The 20383-nt window shown below is 37.4% G+C and overlaps 1 protein-coding gene across 1 annotated transcript in view; it reads left to right on the plus strand.

Annotated features, from left to right (window-relative positions):
* The first annotated feature begins 1646 nt into the window (after positions 1-1646).
* The window catches only part of LOC106874762 (gamma-tubulin complex component 6), a 29149-nt gene continuing 10412 nt past the window's right edge, over positions 1647-20383 (plus strand). The window contains 23 exon segments of the mRNA XM_052975194.1: positions 1647-2054; positions 3159-3347; positions 4084-4241; positions 5113-5216; positions 5568-5665; positions 6797-6845; positions 7832-7882; positions 8268-8392; positions 9391-9427; positions 10172-10383; positions 10795-11002; positions 11863-12158; positions 12644-12704; positions 13038-13147; positions 14155-14246; positions 14451-14590; positions 15832-15974; positions 16488-16579; positions 17220-17308; positions 17432-17532; positions 18262-18436; positions 19309-19612; positions 19882-20383. The exon segment at positions 19882-20383 is cut by the window's right edge and continues 4 nt beyond it. Coding sequence (XP_052831154.1) covers positions 3166-3347; positions 4084-4241; positions 5113-5216; positions 5568-5665; positions 6797-6845; positions 7832-7882; positions 8268-8392; positions 9391-9427; positions 10172-10383; positions 10795-11002; positions 11863-12158; positions 12644-12704; positions 13038-13147; positions 14155-14246; positions 14451-14590; positions 15832-15974; positions 16488-16579; positions 17220-17308; positions 17432-17532; positions 18262-18436; positions 19309-19612; positions 19882-20383 — 3329 coding nt within the window. The 5' untranslated portion in view covers positions 1647-2054; positions 3159-3165.

A 20383-nucleotide genomic window follows, 5' to 3' on the forward strand; every position in this document is an offset into this window, starting at 1 on the left:
TCATATATATATATATACATATACATATATATATATATATATATGTACATATATATGCATATATATATTACACACATATACACATCTGTATGTATACATATATGCTTATACATGTATAAATATATATATCTGTACATGTATATGTATAAGTGTGTGTGTGTGTGTGCGTGTATGTGTGCGTGTGCATGTGTGTGTGTGTGTGTGTGTGTGTGTGTGTGTGTGTAATTGAGGTAGTTATATGTTAGTAGTGCAATGGATTAAAGTACATTATTTCAGAATTTCAGGCCAGTAGAGAACGTCACAACTATTTAGTAAATATGTATGTATATTTGTATGTACACACACACACATGTACAAATACACACACACAGATACAACCTTTGTTGATGAACTTTTACATGATATGATGTTAGGAGTAGGAGGAGTGGAAGAGGAGGAGTGGAAGAGGAGGAGTAAGTCACCTATTGCCGAGGGAAGAGTGTATGGCAGGAATGTGGAAATGAATCTGACTTCCATGATTATCAAATTCTGTAACTGTCTGTTTTGTATTTTCTGCAGAAAATACAAAATAGACAGTAAGAGTATAGAATAACATTAGTACAACAGTGGACAATAGCATGCGGTTGTCCTACATGCTAGAAATAGCAGTCATACCTCTCTCTCTCTCTCTCTCTCATACCACTGCCAACTTACTGCTTTATAGAAAAGGAAAGACAATTGAAAATATAGTACTTGATATAGGCTCAGGTAGACTATAGGCAGAGGTGTGGCTATAGGCACAGGTGTAGTTATAGGCACAGGTGTAGTTTTAAGCGCAGGGGAGCTGTGGGGTTAAGAAGTTAGCTTTCCAACCATATGGTCTTGGGTTCTGTCCCACCAAATGGCACATTGGGGAAGTGTTTTCCTCTATAGTCTTGGGCTGAGAAAAGCCTTGTAAGTAGATTTGATTGACAGAAACTAAAAGAAGCTCATCAGGTTTATATATTGGATTGAGTAGAAGGAAATGCTGTGCTAGTTCACATTATACATGGTGGATAAGGTGGTGCACGAAGGAAAGATATGATGGAAGTAAATAATGGGAGGGGAAGTAAGGGATAGGGGAATAGTGAGAGAGAGAGAGAGAGAGAGAGAGTCAGCATGATAAAAGCAGTGAGGAAGAGGGAGTGGTGGTGGTGGTGGTGGTAGGGTGGGTGGGGGTGAGTAGGACGAGATTTAGTGCTAATGCACTTTATATGTGGATAGAGTAATGCAGAAAAGGGATAATATGATGATGAGGGGCCAGGGGCATATCATCCAGGTAACATGTCCAAGAGAGCATGGTGACAGAAGAATCAGGGAGGGTAGCTAAAGGTAGCTAGAATGCAAACTCTCCCCATGCAAGCATCATGAGGAAGGAAGAAGGAATGGTTGCAGGATGTAGGTGGTGGAGGTATGAGGAAGTGATACATCTAGAAGGCATAAATTGAGTATTTCCTCCTCAATTATGGGTGTTGTGGCACTGTGATTTGAACTTCTAATGTAAAAACGAGTAACGGAACAAATATCGCAAGGTACTTTAATACTCGACTGATGGCATACCATAAAGGAGTTACTTCCCTTGAGTTAGAAGCAGTTACCTCCCTTCCTAGACATAGCAACCAAATCTCTCTCTAGTCACAACCAGCCGTGTTTAATGTAGTTCCAGATTAATTATATCTGGAGAAAGAAAAAAAAGAAAAGCCGGGTTGATCTGGTTTGGAATGCCTTTGTCTGTCGATCTGCTTGATTATGGCAGATATGGATCTAGACTAACAAAAGCATTAAGAACAGACTATAAAAATCAACTGTTCGTTTGAAGACCTTTAACAAATTTACGAAACTGTCGTTAAGTGTCACTGTAACCATTCAGTTAAAATGGAGGGAGACACAAAATTGGTTTTCCTCTCATTGAACTTTATCGGGAACAATTCTTGACAAATGTACTTTGAATATGTTACGATGAAGTCCATGCTTCGACAGCTCTGCTAATGTTATTGTTTGTTTAACTTATTTATTGAAAGAACATTAAACACATTGTAAGTTTATGTTTATTCCTTAAACCACAAGAATTGTTTGTTATAATTAGTTTAATATCGTCTCTTTGCGAAATACTCAAACTTTAGAATTCGTTTATGTTGTCTTCCCGTCAGTAACACCTCTTAATTCCATCCACAGGTTCTTCTAATTGCAAGGAGGTTGCATAGGATAAAAATTGTAACGTGACAATAAGAGTTGTCCTTTCTATGAATCATGTTAATACACATATCCATATATATTCGTACATGTATTTTATATATTTGCAGGAAAACATTTATTTCGAAACTAGAAAGAAGCCTTTTCATTTTGGCATTTACTTACATTCGTATAGTGTTTTAATAATCTGTCTTGCATAATTAGTTTTCTTTTGGAGGGAATCTACCAAAATACTATGGGTCATATAAGGACTACGTCTACCATTATATTTAATTTTATTAGAATTAAAAAGAATTACTAGGCGATCTTTCGATACTAGTCCACCACAACTTCCGGTCGTCGCGGGCACGCATACTCATTACATGATCGTATAGTGTGTTTATGTGTTTAAATGACTTGAAAATATGAAAAGACAACATTAAATAGAAACTCAAACCTTCTCCCCCTCAGATGCATACAGTTCTCAAACTTTAAACACATAAACACCCTATACGATCATGTAATCAGTATAGGGAGGAGATACGCCACTGTGGAGGTGCGCTTCACAACGGAGGAGGAAGCACTAAAGCACTCCACAGAGGCAATAAGGACAGAGGAATGGGTGCTCTTGCCTTCGTACTGCGGCAAACGTGTGGCCAAAGTGCGAGTGAGTAAGGTGCCATCCGAACTGAAACTTTAAACACATAAACACACTATACGATCATGTAATCAGTATGCGTGCGCGCAACGACCAGGAGGTTTGTTTGCATCCCCGTAACTTAGCAGTTCATTCAAAAGACAAGTGAATAAGTATCATACTTCAAAAATAAGTACTGGGGATGTTCCAGCAAGGCCACAGTCCAATGACTGAAACAAGTAGAAAGATAAAGCTTGTAAAAATATATTAAACTATGTGTGCATGTGTGTGTTTCATTCATTTATTTATATATTTTGTATTTCTCTTTTAGGTCCACAATGGAGGTGAGTTTTGTCAGTTTGGTTCGGCAGTTGTGTAAACATCATGTTGAAAAAATGATCAAAGATTTGGATTATTTTTACCACCCACTACGACTGCAAGGGGACCACAACCAACTTGTGAAGAGGTTCCAGATTAAAGCTTACAATGCATTATTTGGTTACCTTGAGCAACTGGCAAGGTAAATAGGATGTTTTTTTTTTCCTTAACCCTCACAGACCTGGGCCCCTGTGTTTAACTTTACCCTCCACCTGAACTCCTGAGCAAAAAAAAAAAATAAATAATTGCATATAAAGCTCAATAGTAATGATTGAAGCAAACTGATGGACAGAATCAGTTGCAATTTTTTATTTCTATGTGTGTTTGTCATAACTGCTTTACCAGGAATTTAGCAGAGATGATGTTTAACCTATTCCCACAATAATGGGAATACAGCATGACAGGGTTAAACTTTATTTGTCTCTGAACTAGAACTTGAGTATTTTCACTCTAAAAATACTTTATGAAGAAATTGGTACTAAATACCACACCAAAATCTTTATTCTCAGAACTGGAAATGTATTGCTTTTATGTGCCGTCACTACATGAAAAGCACACATGCTGGCACTATGTAAAAAGTACCCATGCTGGTGCTTTGTAAATGGTACCCAGTGCACTCTGTAAAGTAGTTGGCATTAGGAAGGGCATCTAGCCACAGTAACCCTGCCTAAACAGATGACTGGTGCAGCTCCTGTCAAACCGTCCAACCCATGCCAGCATGGAGAATAGACTTTAAATGATGATGATGACGTTTTTTAGCCCTAGATGTACCCATCACTTAAAACAATGATGATGATGATAAATTCTAACTGATGAGATTTCCTGACTGATTGCTGCTTCTGTTGTTAAGCAATTTCTGCTCTTTTACATTACCACAGGCAGAAGAAAACTGGCTCAAAGAAGACATCAATATCTGGTATCAACCAGCAATTGGTGAAGTTACTGTCTTGGGTGGTGGTTCTTTTACAACAGAACAAACATGAAGAAAGCCAACAGTTACAGATACTAGTGGAGAAATTACTCAAATTGGATTCAGGTGAGATGAGAACAATTTTCTACAATTAAAGACATTTCACAAATTAGTTAATGATCATTACATTCAGTCATAATTAACCCTTTTGATACCAATCCACTTGAAATTGCCCATGGTTCTATGATACAAATTCTTTATTTTAAAGTGTTCTAAATTAAAATCTTCCATCAAAATTTCATGTTAATTTATGTTCCAAATATCAACTTAATGATATCAAAGTTATTTTACTAATTCTTCATTATTTTCAAAATTAATTGCCACAAAGGCATTGTTCAACAGAGAAATGGTAACAAAAGGGTTAATTGCCCAATATTTCATTTTTTTCCCCTATGTGCTTTGCTTCAAACCAAGAAATATGGCTGAGGATAAAGTAAGGATTAATTTGGATACAATTGACTGCAAACTAAATATCAGTTTAAATGTTTATCTTTTACTTGTTTCAGTCAGTAGACTGAAATCATGCTGGGCACTGCCCTGAAGAACTTCTATTTAGTTGAATAAATCAACCCCAGTACTTTTTTTAAGCCTGATACTTATTCTATTGGTTGTCAAGTAGTGGTGCAAGACAAACACAGATACGAAGATGTGCACACACACACACACACACAGAGGCTTCTTTCAGTTTCCATTTACCAAATCCACATGGTTCCAGGTTCAGTCCCACTGCATGGCATCTTGGGCAGGTATCTTCTATTATGGACTTAGGCCAACCAGATCCACTTAAAAGGCTTTGGTTCATCTGACGCTATAGTAGAAGACACTTGTCCAAGGTGCCATGCAGTGAGACTGAACCTGGAACCATAATTCCTCATAGAACTGTAATATCAATAATGGTTTGCTTTTTTTAATGTATCCTTTTATTGTAAACTTCTAGATAAATTGGAGTCTTGTCTGAGATTTTTACTGCAGTTAGCAGGCTCAGGTGAACAGAAAAAAGGACTTCTTGGCTATCAAAGGAACCATTACCAACAAAGAAAAGTAAGTTTTATTTTGTTGCTCAATGTTATAGATCAGACATGAAGCACTACTACAGTCTAATATCAGAAAGGTTAGCCAGCAACACTGTAAAAACATCATCATTACTTCATTACTGTTTTAACATCTACTTTTCCTTACTTGCATGGGTCAGACAAGATATGTTGGAACAGTTTTCTTTGACTAAATGTCCTGACACCAATCCTGTTTCCAAGCAAGGTGATAAATAATCTCCCAATCTGTCGGGCAACAAACAGTCCAGACACTAGTATTGAGTCCTTTTATCAATAAATTTTGTTGTTATTTGCCACTTAACAATGTTAACAGTACTAAAATTTCTTTTTATTGTTTTAGAATACTATGCTGAAACTTGTTGGCTTTGACTATTTGAAATCTACTCAGAAATATTCCTCACAAAATGCTGGTTTCATGTATTATTCCCTATATCCCAGGTATAGCCTATTTATTTTCCTCTTTGAATACCTCATCCCTCACTTGTTGTTCATAATCACCCAGCTATGATATATTTCTCTCTGCTTCACTGAGGCCTGTGGTTCTCAACCTTTTTAATAATATCTGGGGACCAGATCCAAAATCTGGACTTTTTTAGGGGTGAGGGGCCACACTAAAAGAAGTAGAACGTAAGTCAATCAAAGAAAAATTTATTATATTTATGGCGTTGGGAAGGGCAACCAGCTGTAGAAACTTTGCCAGATCAGATTGAGCCTGGTGCAGCCTCTGGCTCACCAGTCCTCAGTCAAACCATCCAACCCATACCAGCATGGAAAGCAGACGTTAAATGATGATGATGAGGGAAGACAGTTGAAGGCCACTTGAAGGATGCTTCAGGGCTACATGCATCTCTGGGAGCTATGGTTAGGCAATGCATCATCTCTTTTCTCTTCTGTTGGCTTCCTTCCTATGTCTATCAATTCAGGAAATTTTACTGTATTAGTCTAGTTTGCTGACTATTGTAGTCTTTAATAAGCCATTCTATCATCTTCATAATTTTACATCTGCTTTTTCATGTTGGCATGAATTAGACAGATCTACATCAATAGAACATCTCCCACTTGTTGCAGTCATTCATCATGTCATTCAGATGTGAACTACTGATTTAGAGTTGAATGGGTTCAGTTTGCATTTACCACATCATCATCATCATTTAATGTTTGTTTTCCATACTGGAAGGTTTGACAGGAGTTGGCAAGCTGGGGAGCTGTACAAGGCTCCAGTTGTCCGTTTTGGCATGGTTTCTATGGCTGGATGCCCTTCCTAACACCAACCACTTTTTATGTGACACCAGCATGGGTACTTATGTGTGGTACCAACATGGGTTCTTTTTTACATGGATTTTTGTGAATTAGCACACACTTTTCTTTTTCCTTTCTCTTTGTTTTTAATCTTTCAAATGTTGATCTCTAAACAAATCCATAATTATGTTCCTGCCATTATGATTTTCATCATCGCCACTTTACATCCATTTCTTCATATTTGCATGGATTCCAGCATTGTGATAACCTTAACAGAATGTCCCTTAAATGTTGCATTTCTAATGTGTTTTAAATGTTTTCATGTTTCAGAGAGTTATTTGAGTCTAATGGGTTGGATTGCTCTCATGATTGGCAAGAGGTAAGGGATAAGATTTTAATGTCCATTTCTTTATGCAAAATAACTGCCACATTAAAAATTAATCATCACAGTATGACTAATGACAATTTTCTTTTCTTTTAATTGGGTGCTGTTTGAATATTGCAAACACTAACAACAACAACTACAAAAATGAGCCAGTGAGGGAAGCTCTTCATGGTTGCTCAATCTGTTAGAAATAGCAATCAAATCACTACAAATCATACTCTATCATTTATAGAAAGGAAACACACATTGAATTAGAAAATGAATGAAAAGAAAAATAAGGAAAGCTTCTAACATTGCATAAAGTTAAAAAAAAAAACTTTTATATTTTGGGTGCAAATTCCTATCTTCAGAAGAATGCAATCAAGGAAATGTGTATTTACATAGATTTTGTTATTTCGGTGTTTGAGTTAGCAGCAGCAACAGCAACTCCCCAACTTTTGGTGTTGAAGTTAGTAGCAGCAACAGACTATAGGATGGTGGCAGTTGTGTTGTGGTGTTAGTGGCATAGGTATTACACAATCCTAGCTAAATAATATAGAATGGGCCATGGCTGGAATGCCTTCAGTTGTAGGTCTACTCAATCATGGTTGAACCAGAAGCAATCTACTACAATGGCAACAACAATAAAAAGTGATTTATCTTAAATACACTTACTGAATGTTAAGTCTTCAAGATCAACTCCTACGACTCAATGGATTTTAACACTTTATATCACAGCAGTGAATTGACAGAATCATTAGCATGTCAGACAAAGTGTCTGTAGTATTTGCTCACAACCCTTTGCATTCTGAGTTCAAATCCTGCTGAGCTCAATTTCTTTCTTTTCGTCCTTTTGGGATCAATAAAATCAAATATCTGTTAAATACTGAGGTCAATTCCTATAATCCGTCTAAGACGAAGCAAGGCATTTTAGAAACATTTTACTCGATGTAATCTTTCCATTTTGTTGTTCTAATATGATATTCACTTTATCATTTCAGATATTTGCAAAATCCCCAGGACAGGGTCTGTCTGACAATTTCCGTGTGAAGGTAAGTTCTAGTACTTCTCTTTTTGAGCAGAAAGATCTTAATTGATCTGCTGTACCTCATTTCATAAAATTTTGGCATTATGTGGTTCAGTAGGTATGGAGCTTGCTTCCTAACCATGTGGTGTCAGGGTTCAGCACCTTGGGTCAGTAACTCCAGTTATAACCCAGGTCTGACTAAAGCCTTGTGAGTAGATTTGGTAGATGGAAACTGAGAGAAGCTCATTATGTGTATGTGTATTTCTGTGACATGTGATTGGTTACTTTATCTTCAGATTTCTTCTTTGCTCTCAGTAAGACCTTCTCGTTAACCATGCTTTCCTGTCACATACATACCTGTGATTGCTCCATACTTTTGAGAAAAATGCAACTTTAACTCTATTTTTCAGAATATCCTCAATGATAACCATGAAAACCTTACACAGAGGACATTGTATGGTGCTCTCAGTCATCGCAGTGTTTACAATCTGGACATTAAGCTGGGCCTACCTGACCTGCTACCAAATCATCAAAGGTAAAACTCCTACTTGTGCTATTATTTCTATCCTTTATTCTTTTCCTAACCTCTTTTTATTCATTTTCTTCTTCCATTTTCTATCCACTATGTTAACTCTGACCCAAAGAAAGTCTCTTTGTGGTCACTCAATCTACTAGAAATAGCCAAATCTCTCTTAAAATTGCCCCTTTATCTTAAAACGTGAAGGATACATTAGATTATAGTCCTAGATACTTTGTGTTTGGAGACAAGAAAAAGAGAATGGTCAAGGCTGGAATGCTTGATTGTAGATCAACTCAATCAGTTGACCTAGGGTTAAACAGTAACAACTAGCTCGTTGGAACAAATCTATCATGGGCAGCCAAAGGCTTACTGAAGGTGTAACACTGGGAATACAATCCTCACTTCACAGTGGCATTTGCTAAGGCAGTCTGTTTGCAACATCTGTCTATTGCAAGTGGAACCATTCTGCTTAAGAGTTATTTCCAGTTTCTATCATAGACGTGGGTGTGCTAATGTGGTAAGGAGTTTGCTTCCCGACTACATGGTTTCACGTTCATTTCCACTGTGTGGCACTTTGTACTCCTACAGTACTCTTGGAAATGACCAAAGCCTTGTGAGTGGATTAAGTAGACAGAAACTTGAAAGAAGCCTGTTGTATATTTGTGATGTGTGACAGGACCGAGATATGTGATGCATTACTGTACTTAAGAAGACCTACTTATCACAACAGAATTGTTATCCTAAAACCAAAGTGCTAGTGAAGCAAACCTATAAGCAAAGATATTCTAGCCATAATCATCTCAACTTTTTTTTCATTTGTAGGGTATCTGTGTCCTTCGTTTTTTTTTTAAACTGTAGGACTTGATTTAAGGGAGATTTGGCTTCTATTTCTAGTAGATTGAACTATTTTGTAGAGGCTCCCCTAATTGGGCTTCCCACTTTTTTTATGATTAATTAAATTTCATGCATTAAAGAAGTTAATAAATAATTCATAATTTCTATTTCTTTCTCAGGCATCTTGTGTATCCCAAGATTCGTTCAGTTAAAACTGTAAGTATCTAACTTTTAATTTTTCTACTGCTTAATCAGAGAGGATGGAGTGTGTGTGGTGGTGGTGGAGGGTGTAGCACCCATGACTTGTATTTCTTCAGGGTCTTTGGGACTGGTTGGAGGAAGGGAGGAAGTTATTCTCAAACCAGAGACCTGATCTGAATACATGAAGCAGAATGAACTCTGCCAAAGGTTCACGAGGACCTAGTAATGGTGTTAAACTGAGCAGTGGATGAAGTCTGTTCTCTAAGCCATTTCAATATTTTTGTGAAAACAATGAAATCTGTTGTTATATTTTTCTCATATACAGTTATAAATGCACACACATACACACAGTATATAAATAGCAGATCCTCAAACTTTAGATGAATTCTGTTGAATTAACAATGTCATTATTGACATGAGAAATGATATAATGGTATATAATAAAATGTTCTAGATCAGAAGGCTACACATTCGTATCATGTCGTGGTCACTACAGTTATGTGGTGTCTGGAACTCTTTAAGCTTTCATGCATTCCTTGACAAGGTAATGGTGTGTATTTATGCTCAGGTTGAATGACAGTTAGCTGCACTAACCAAATCATGCATACATAGATACTGCTCTGCCAAAATGAAATAATTCTACAAGTCTTTAAGAATCTGTACTGAGCTTTCTCTTCTTTTGTGTATAAATACATTAAGTGTATGTGTGGGGTATACATACATATATAATAAATATATATTTATAATGCTTACTTCCAGGTGCCAATGAGGACTTCTTCGCCATTGTTTGATGAAGGATTTCTTGAAGAAGAGACTTCTCGTGAAGAAGAGGTGTCTCCAATAGTAACCACAATGGAATCTTCTTCCAATGACAGTGGCATTTCTCAGCCATCGGATTTGAAGACCAGTATTTGGGATGCTGCACTGTCGTTCGAACCAAGTAAACATTATACATGGGAAACTGTTGGAAAGTAAGTCAGTCTTATTATGTAACCCCTACAAAAGGTAACCCCTAGCAGAAAAGGTAGAGTGTTGGAAGAAATGCTTTGTAGTGTTTGTTCTGGCTTTTTACATTCTGAGTTCAAATTCTGCCAAGGCCAACTTTGTGTTTCATCCTTTCAGGATCAATAAAATAAAGTGCCAGTCAAGTTCACTGGTTGATAGTGTTAACAACTCATCATCCCCTCAAAATTGCTGGCCTTGTGCCTAAATCAGAAACCATTTTGTGTCCCTATTATAAATTCTCCCTATTTTCATATATTCAACTACCAGCATATTAGATAATGTTATTTTTATATAGAAAAACCCTCTGCAAAATGAAGCATGTCTAATTTCAAAGATATTTCTTCAACTAATATTTGTATCATTTTGTGTATTTTTAGACATCCAGGATTACAAGAACTGCCTTACCTCACTGAGGCTGGTCCAGAAGCAGTGGACAAAATATTTGCTGTTAAACTGAACGAGATGTCTATATTATGTCCCAGTCTTCAAGAAGCATCTAAAGTTACTGTCTCTGTTAAGCAGCTTGTCAATGATATTCTTCAGTTACTCATTGGGGTCCCATCTCACCTGTTTCTACTGAACAAGGTAAATCTATATTATCATCATCATCATCCTTTAACGTTCGTTTTCCATGCTGGCATGGGTTGGACAGTTTAACCAGAGCTGGCAAGCCAGAGAGCTGTATCGAGTTCCAATACGATTTGGCTTGGTTTCTCTGACTGGATGCCCTTCCTAATGCCAACAACTTTATAGTGTGTGCTGGGTGCTTTTTACACGGCACTAGCACAAGGCTCTTGTAGGCCAATCCTCTTCACCAGGGGGTGCAACCATAACACTGCTGCTGTGGAGGACAGCTATATATATATATATAAATATATATATATATATATATATATATACATATATATATATATATATATATATATATCATCATCATTATCATCATCATCGTTTAACATCCGCTTTCCATGCTAGCATGGGTTGGACGATTTGACTGAGGACTGGTGCAACCGGATGGCTACACCAGGCTCCAATCTAATTTGGCAGAGTTTCTACAGCTGGATGCCCTTCCTAACGCCAACCACTCAGAGAGTGTAGTGGGTGCTTTTACGTATCACCTGCATGAAAACGGCCACGCTCGAAATGGTGTCTTTTATGTGCCACCCGCACAAGAGCCAGTCCAGGGGCACTGGCAACGATCTCGCTCGAAAACCCTATATCATCGTCATTGTTTTAATGTCCTCTTTTTCATGCTCGTTTGGGTTGGATGGAATTTGTTGAGGTGGATTTTCTAGTCAGATATCATTCCTGTTGTCAACTCCTCACCTGTTTCCATACAGGCATGAAAAAGTAGATGTTAAATGATGATGACAATGATAAAACCTTGTTACGTTCTCACTCTGCTATATTTTTTATGAATGTGCTTCATTTGTCTCTTTTCACAGGAAGCTCGAAAATTTTATATGAAGGACTGGATTTGTGTATCAGGGTTAACACCAACATCAGTGGATAACCTGCTCGCACCATTTGTAGAATCTGGTAGCATCTACCATCAGCTGTCCTTGTTAGTACAGCTACCCGTCCATAAAATTACTGACAGTGGTGGACACACCTATCAAGCTTTCATACAAGCTATTGACAACTACCTACTCTACTACCGAGCTGCCGTTTTGTCTATTCCCAAAGATATTACATTGCTTCAGCTGGAGTTTTATTGCCGTCGACTGGTGAAACAATTGAAGTAAGTAACTTATAAACATTGGATGTATGTGTAGCAGTCTTATAATGGCATAGACCAGTGTTTCTCAACCTTTTTTTGTCCTGTACTTCACTTTCATTTCAAGAAAATCATGTGTCCAAACATGTATTGCTGTGTTGCACACACACATCATCATTTAATGTCTGTTGTCCATGCTGGCATAGGTTGGGCAGTTTGACCGGGGCTGACAAGCTGGAAGACTGTACCAGACTCTAGTCTGATTTGGCATCGTTTCTTCCTAATGCCAACCACTCTGAAAGTGTAATGTGTGCTTTTATGTGCCACCAGAATAGGTGCCATTTGCATGACACCAGTATCTGTCACAACTACAATTTCACTTGGTTTGGTGGATCTTCTTCTCAAGCATGGCATAATGCCAAAGGTCTTGGTCATTTGTCATTGCCTCCATATATGCCGCCAATATATTTTATATATTTCTCATTGTGTTTTGTTACTTTTGTTGTCAGGTTCCTGTCAGGCCTCTGTCACTCTAATGAACAGATTAACAGCACACCATCCATTCCTGTTGTAAGTAAATTTATGCTCATTTCTCATACAGTATGCACATGCATATCTATGTGCATGTGGAACTATGCAACAATAATAATTATTTGATCAATAAACATCCTTAATGATTATCAGAGAGGGTCTCTGAACATGGCAGGATCCTAAATGACAGACCTCTGTAGCAACCAATATAATTGTAGAAGGATCGGTGAAGATAATGAAGGTGAAATCAGTATTGAGAGTGTTGGTGGCAGCTGCTTTAACACTGGGCATAGCTGGCTGTTGCCTCTAATGTTTCTGAAAGACAAAAACAATGTTATATCAAGTATCTTGTATTTTTTTTTCTCTTTGCAGGGCTTAGAATTACTTGATTATTTATATAAGAAAACTGTAGAGATGTGGGACAGCGAACAGTATTACCTGATGCTCTCCATATTCCAGAGAGCCTGCACTCCATTTGCTCTGTAAGTATCCATTAACAGCAGAGTTACTTTTAGAGAAATCAAAACGATTATTGAGGCAATTAATGTGCTTTAATCTGGCTATGGTAATAGCTGTGGAGAAACAGATTTAGCTGTTAGCAAGCTTTGAAAAGCAGACATTAGGTGAAGTGATGATATAGGACTGGTCTTCTATTCAAGGTTATTATCACTAGAGGTACCACCAAGAGTTGTGGACTAACAGAAATGATAGTGTTAGACTGAATACTTTGCAATATTTGTCTGTATATACTTAGACACAATAATGTTAGAATAATGTTTCAGTGCTTCACTGTGCATACTAGAGCCATTAAAGTTCTGTTTACCATACTAAACATATTGCCTGCCAATGGCAAACTTTTCTTTAAACTAGCTGCTTAATTATCTGTTAACATTTCTCTCTGTTAATTAAGGTGGCAAGCTGGCTGAATCATTAGCGTGCCAGACAACATGTTTAATGGTATTTGATCAGGCTTTATGTTCTGAGTTCAAATTCCACCAAAGTCACCTTTTACTTTTCATCCTTGTGAGGTTGATAAAATAAGTACCAGTTGAACACTGGGGGCAAGGTAATCAACTCACTCCCCACCCTTGAAATTGCTGGCCTTGTATCAAAATTTGAAATGAGTATTTTTTTTCTGTTAATTAATAGCCTACAGTCCTTCTTCCAAATCCTATTACATTTCAATTTCAAATCACATAGCTTTTTCAATTGCTCCAGAGTTGATCAAATAAGTACCAGTCTTAAAATGGGGTCAATTTAATTTGACTTTACTCTCTCCTCACCTTTTATGGCCTTGTGCTCATGTACCAACTTCTATTCTTAGGCATTATATATTTGGAACTAATGAATCTTCTGCCTTAATAATAATAATAATAATAATAATAATAATAATCTATTTTAACTTTTAAAATCTTTTATTTATTATTGCACAACTTCAGACCTAAAATAACTACAGTCACTATTTTGGTTGTTTTTTTTCTCCCTCCAGCTACTTACAGAATTGGGTATTTCATGGTGTTTGCAAAGATGAGTATGGTGAATTCATGATAAAGGTATCCGACAACATCATCCAGCTAACAGGTATTTACTTTATTAACCTTTATTGTACTGGTTTGTTGTAAAATGTCAAATTAAAAATGTAAAAAAAAAAAACAATTAAAAACTCCCCAACATCCTTTCCACTAACCAAGTTAATGTATTCTAAATTTTACTACTTTGTTTCATAATTACCTCCAAAGTTAACTAATAACTTGATGTTTATTCATTGATTGATTTTCATTCTAGGTAAAGAGAACTGGAATGAAGGTTTCCAGTTGCAGATTCCTTCAACTGCCAATGGTTTCTTTGAATTTTTATCTGGTATGTTTCATGACATCTTCACCTGTGGCCAGTCTCTCAATCTTATCCGAATTTGCAATCCTCAGGTATGGTAAACATTTTGGCAAGCATCTTATTTTTTTGGTTTTGATTTTAATTTTGCTGTCATAAAAAGGGTGTGTGTGTGTGTTTATATTCATTTCTTCATTTGTTTAACAACTGTTTTTCTATGCTTGCGAGAATCAGATGGGAAGGGACTTGAAGTAGGATTTTTGTGGCAGGATGTTCCTCCTGTCAGCAACCCTTTCCTCTTTCTCAAGGAAGGGAATTTTAATTCCAGGGGAATTCAAAAGCACAGAGCTAACGGACGATTTTGTTGATAGGAAATGTTAAATGTATGTGTGTGTGTGTAAAGTAAAAGATCCCTTTCAGTCACAAATGACTGTGGGATTGCACTTAGAAAACTCCCCTCCAAGGACGTTTGTGGAAGACCAACAGTCACCCATGCATACCTGTCTTCCTTCTCGACACCACCGATGTTGTCCAAGGGAAAGGCAAAGGCCGTTACAGCTTTGCACCAGTGACATTGCAACTGATTTCTACAGCTGAGTGAACTGGAACAACATGAAATAAGTATCTTGCTCAAAAGTACAACATACAGCCTGGTCCAGGGATCAAACTTACAACCTCATGATTGTAAGCCCAGCACCCTAACCACTGAGCCATACACCTCCACATGTGTGTATAAGCAACATATTAGGCTGGCTGGAATTTCAAGTTTTTAAGATGCAAGAGGTGAAACTTAGCCTTCCAATCTTTTGGGATTCATAAAAATGGGCACCTGGGTGTGAAATTGTTAGACCATCAAATAAGATACCTTGTGATATTTGTTCCTGTTCTTAGGTGATAGATTTAATCCATTCTCCTGTTTAACACCAGCCCCTGTTCTTGGGTAACTTTAGTGATGTTTACTCTGTTTCAAACATTCAAGCCAGTTCTCTGGTTTGTGGGTAACTTCTTCCTCTTCTCTGACCAGTCTGAGAGACCCTGAACAAAGTAAAAGGGTCAGAGTAGAATCCCTCTCTCCCCACATAAATAGTAAAATATGTTCTCTCTCTCTCTCTCTCTCTCTCTCTCTCTCTCTCTCTCTCTCACTCTCACACACACACACACACACACGTTTCCACTCAGTTCTTTCTCACAAATTTCCCTCACAAGGTATATTGAACAATCTGAAGATAAGGTAGGTGATATTTTACCCAAGATGTCACAGATTGGGACCAAACTAGAACCATTATCTTTTGACTGTCTTGTCATTCCTTCACCTTTGATCTTTCTCTCCATTCAGCACTTCATCTGCAATGTGAACAATAATGAAGTCCCTCAGATCCGCTTCTTCCATTCTAAAAATGAGTTGAAGTCTCTACAGCAGTACAGCCAGTGTTACTTCAGTCGTCTCCACCAGATAGCACGGCAGACTATGCAGGCCAGGTAACTGTCAATATTATACAAATGCTTACACACATGCGTACACACACAGTTCAACATGTGCAACTGTTAATCCAGACACGTTTTTATTCTCTCCTTTGTTTTTCTTTCCTCATTTCTTTCTGTGGAAGAGCATAGGCCCAAAACATCAAGACTCTTCCATTTTCCCTGAGCACCAAACTATTGCACTTTGTTTGTTGTTCTTTCACTTGTTTCTCTCTTTTGCTTTTCGTACAATTTTGAACTGTATGCATACATGCACACATACTCATGCATGCACCATGCAGTTTGGCAGATCATGCAGCCAAGGTAACTTGATATTATAAAGCTAGTTATATATATATATGTATATATATATATATATATATATATATATATATATATATATATATATATATATATATATATATATACACACACACACACCTTTATTTATCAAATCGTTTATTATATATAATTCAGTTAATTTCCAAATCAGCATATTTGATGTTGACCTTTTGTTCCCGGTTGTTTTAGGCTAGAACGCAAGGACAAGTTGATCCAGATGAAGAAAGATTTAGCTGCCAAAGCACAGGAGATGGCTGCCTCTGAACTGAAGAGGATTAACAGTAAGTATATTTTTCTATTTCCTTTCTCGCTCCCCTTCCTAAGTGTTTCCAGATCCATCTGATTATCATGGACATAGGTACAGCTGTGTAGTTGAGAAGTTTACTTTGGAACCATGTGATGCCTGGTTGTTTGGTGCCACTGCACAGCATCTTGGACAAGTAACTTCTACTCTAGAATCCGGTTGATCAATGCTTTGTGAGCGACATATATTAACTGATCCCATAAATGTTCTCTACCCCTTTTAGTATATGAATAAGTCCTTTGTTTGCTGGGGTCATGCATCTGTCGTCTTGTTTCCAGAAAAACAAACTCTGCCTCTTCATTAATGGCATGTCAGTCTCAGAGAATCCTTGATTCTTGGGATTATCTTCCCTTCTTATTTGGTGGAATCACTTGCAATCATTGTGTGAATAACTGTAAAATGGTTATTAGGTTATTATGCTTTCCTTGATTGGGTTATTACGCTTTCCTTCATTATTTTCTCGATTGGGTCATTACATTTTCCTTGAGTGGGTTATTACGCTTCCCAGTATTTGGTTATTTCCTTGATTGGGTAAGTTGGTTGACTTTTATAAATAAGAGATTGTCATTCGTGGGACCTTAAAAATTGTTTATTGTCTTTTCTTTCTAAACTTTCAGCTGAATTAGAGAATATAAAGAAATTACAGCAAGAGAAAAAGAAAAAAGAATTTCAGTTCCTCAAAGAACAAATGGAAGAAGCTCAGCTTGTGAGTCGTATATTTTGTTGGTTTCATTTAGCTAACAATGCTATTGTTTTAAAACTTTCCATATTATAGGCACAAGAGTGGCTGTGTGGAATTACCTTTATTTTTTTTCTCCATATTTTATAGAGAAAGCTGAAGGAGAAAGAGATGAGGAAGAAAGCTGATGAGTTGTCTGAAAAAGAAGAGTCTCTCATGAAGGCAAAGGCCGAGATGGAAGCTGAAATCAAGTGAGGGGAATGTTTCTTGTTCTGCACTAGTTTAATTGCAACAACCTGCCCTCTTTCCCTTCACCACCACCACCAGCATTATCAGTCATCACCATTGTTAGCCATTGCCTCCATTATCTCACCACCGTTTCCTCTTTGTCATTAGAACTTAACCACCACCAACACTATCATCTCCATCACCACCACCATTGCAATTACCTCTTCTGTTATCAACAGCTGTCATCACTACCATCACTACCATTACCACAACAAAAATCACCACCACCACCACCATCATTACTTATTATCACTGTTACCTTCACCTCTACTATTGCCAATCACTGTCTCTAAACTCTCAGTTGGAAATCACCCAAAACTTTAGCTTCATGTCTTCCAACATTGTTACACTACATTATATGATTCTGGGTTCAATCTCACTATTGCCTTGTGAGGGGCATTTGGTTGATAGTCACTCTGCAGAAGCCCATCACACATGTGTATAAATACGACCTTCTACTTATTTATTCAGCTCAAGATGCATAGATAAAAGGTAAAATTGTCTTCTTGATTCATGCCAACTCACAAGGACCGGGTTCTCGGTTTTCATGGCGTATAAATTCTCCACCTGGAGACTGAACCTGAAACTACACAGTCATGCCTGCACCTATTTTTGAACACAATGTGAGAAATTCCTCAAATGAGCCAAACACATGAGCTGGCTCTCATGTTTTTTAATTTGTTTAATTACAGAGAGAAGATCAAGCGCCATTATGCTGACCTGAGTGAACAGGCTGCACTGAGGGAAGAGCGGGCCCTGTGGAATGTACGGCGAGTACGGTTGAATGATCAGCGGATGGAATTTCTGAAGGCAGAGGAACGTAAATGGAAAACTGTAATGGAAGAATGGAAGTCAAAGCAAACAAAGGTTTGTCAAAGCAGTCTTTCGTTAATTACTATTCAAATTGTAAAAGTAGACATTTTCAAATATTCATCTCCTTGGTACAAAATTTACCATTATTCATCATCATCATTTTAATGTCCACTTTTCCATGCTTGCATGGGCCAGACAGAATTTCTTGTGGCAGATTTTCTATGGTCAGATGTCCTTATCATTTCTAACCTTCACCTGTTTCCTTGTAAGGTAGTATTTCCCATGGCTGGGCATGTTTCCATCGAAGACTGGAAATGAAGGACACCACTTATATGATGGTGACACTTGTTTACAACTACCACACAATATCCAGTCAAGGAAACGCTAACACACACTAACTCAGAGAGAGAGAGGTATCTTTCAGTTTCCGCCTGACATTATGAGTTAAGCCAAAAACACTTCCTCTGATATAGAAATTGCTAAACAAATATTTCATTGGATTGGTGTGAAGTGTTCAAATCCTGTTATAGACTTGGGGAAATTAATAGGAACCCATGTCAGATTGTACTTTAAAAGAAGTTGTCTAAAAGGCTTTGGTTGGCCCAAGGCTATAGCAGAAGACACTTGCCCAAAGTGTCACACAGTGTGACTGAATCTGAAACTATGTGGTTGGGAAATAAAATTCTTACTACACAGCCATTCCTGCGCCTATAATTTACCAATTTCTATATCAAAACATTTTTGGCTTAGCTCTCAATGTGCAGGATATTTGTCACCAGCCATTAAAATAATTGTTTTAAGAAGAAAAAAAAGGTTCATCTACTCTAGACTTCTAAGATAAGAATTTTGCATTGGTTAAAAAAGATCCTGTTTCAGTTAAAGTCTTGAATGGTTTTTGTTTATTTTTGTTGTTGATGTATTTGTAGGATGACAACGTAGATGGCATTGCAATACTGCCACAGGAACTGGACCCTAATCTCCCACAGTGGGCCAAATCTGCCTTAACTACTGCACGTACAAGCCAGGAAGCGGAACTTCATGTCGACCCAAATCTTCCATCTTGGGCCAGACATGGTGACAGCAAACCCCTAATGACCATTGTTGACGATGCTGATAGAGAGGAAGAAAAAGAAGATTCTCCATCACTTCCCATTGCTAAAGTACTGTCTGAAGAGAAACTACCATCTTGGGCCAAAAAGGGTATTTCTTCTGTTGATGGAGTTGTGAAAGGTCATTTTGTTTTTAATTTCTATATTTGAAGCATGCATGTTAATGATTTAACTCTATTAAAATATAGTCATTTCTAACAAGGACACAAAGTGTCATCTTTTTAGAAGTACAGTTATTTATTTTATCACATCTAAGAAGAGTGAAAGTCTATAGATTGACATGAGAGGTTGTTGATATGTATAGCAATGTAATATCTGTATGTGTAATAATGTAAATACATGTATACATTGTGTGTATTTATATATATATATATATTATTGTATTTGCAGATATTCCTCTTGGTTTTGGTGAAACTGGCGACACAGTCACTAAACAAAAGACAGCTGGTGTCCAATATCCTCAAAAGCCTGAAGCTGGAGACCAGTTGATCTATTCCAATATCTTTAAAACAAACTCAACCAATACAGATTCTGGAATCAAATCTGTTGATCAACAAACTCTAACAGCAAGCAAACCTATTTCTCCGCCCGAAGAACAGCCACTGGTTTCTCATAGAAAGCAAGTTGAAGGCCATTCAATCACTAAGGAGAGTTCTGCTACCTCTGAAGTTGATCAGGTGACTTTACATAGGAAACAGGTGGAGGATCAGTCTATATCTAAAGAGAGTGATCCTACTTCCGGAGGAGATGTAATAATTCCGCATAAAAAACAAGTGGAGGATCAGTCTATATCGAAAGAAAGCTCAGCTACCTCTGGAGGAGATACGATAATCCCACACAAAAAACAAGTGGAGGATCAGTCTATATCTAAAGAGAGCTCAACTACCTCTGG

Source organism: Octopus bimaculoides, chromosome 20, assembly GCF_001194135.2.
Source record: "Octopus bimaculoides isolate UCB-OBI-ISO-001 chromosome 20, ASM119413v2, whole genome shotgun sequence".
In the NCBI taxonomy this organism is placed as follows: Eukaryota; Metazoa; Mollusca; class Cephalopoda; order Octopoda; family Octopodidae; genus Octopus; species Octopus bimaculoides.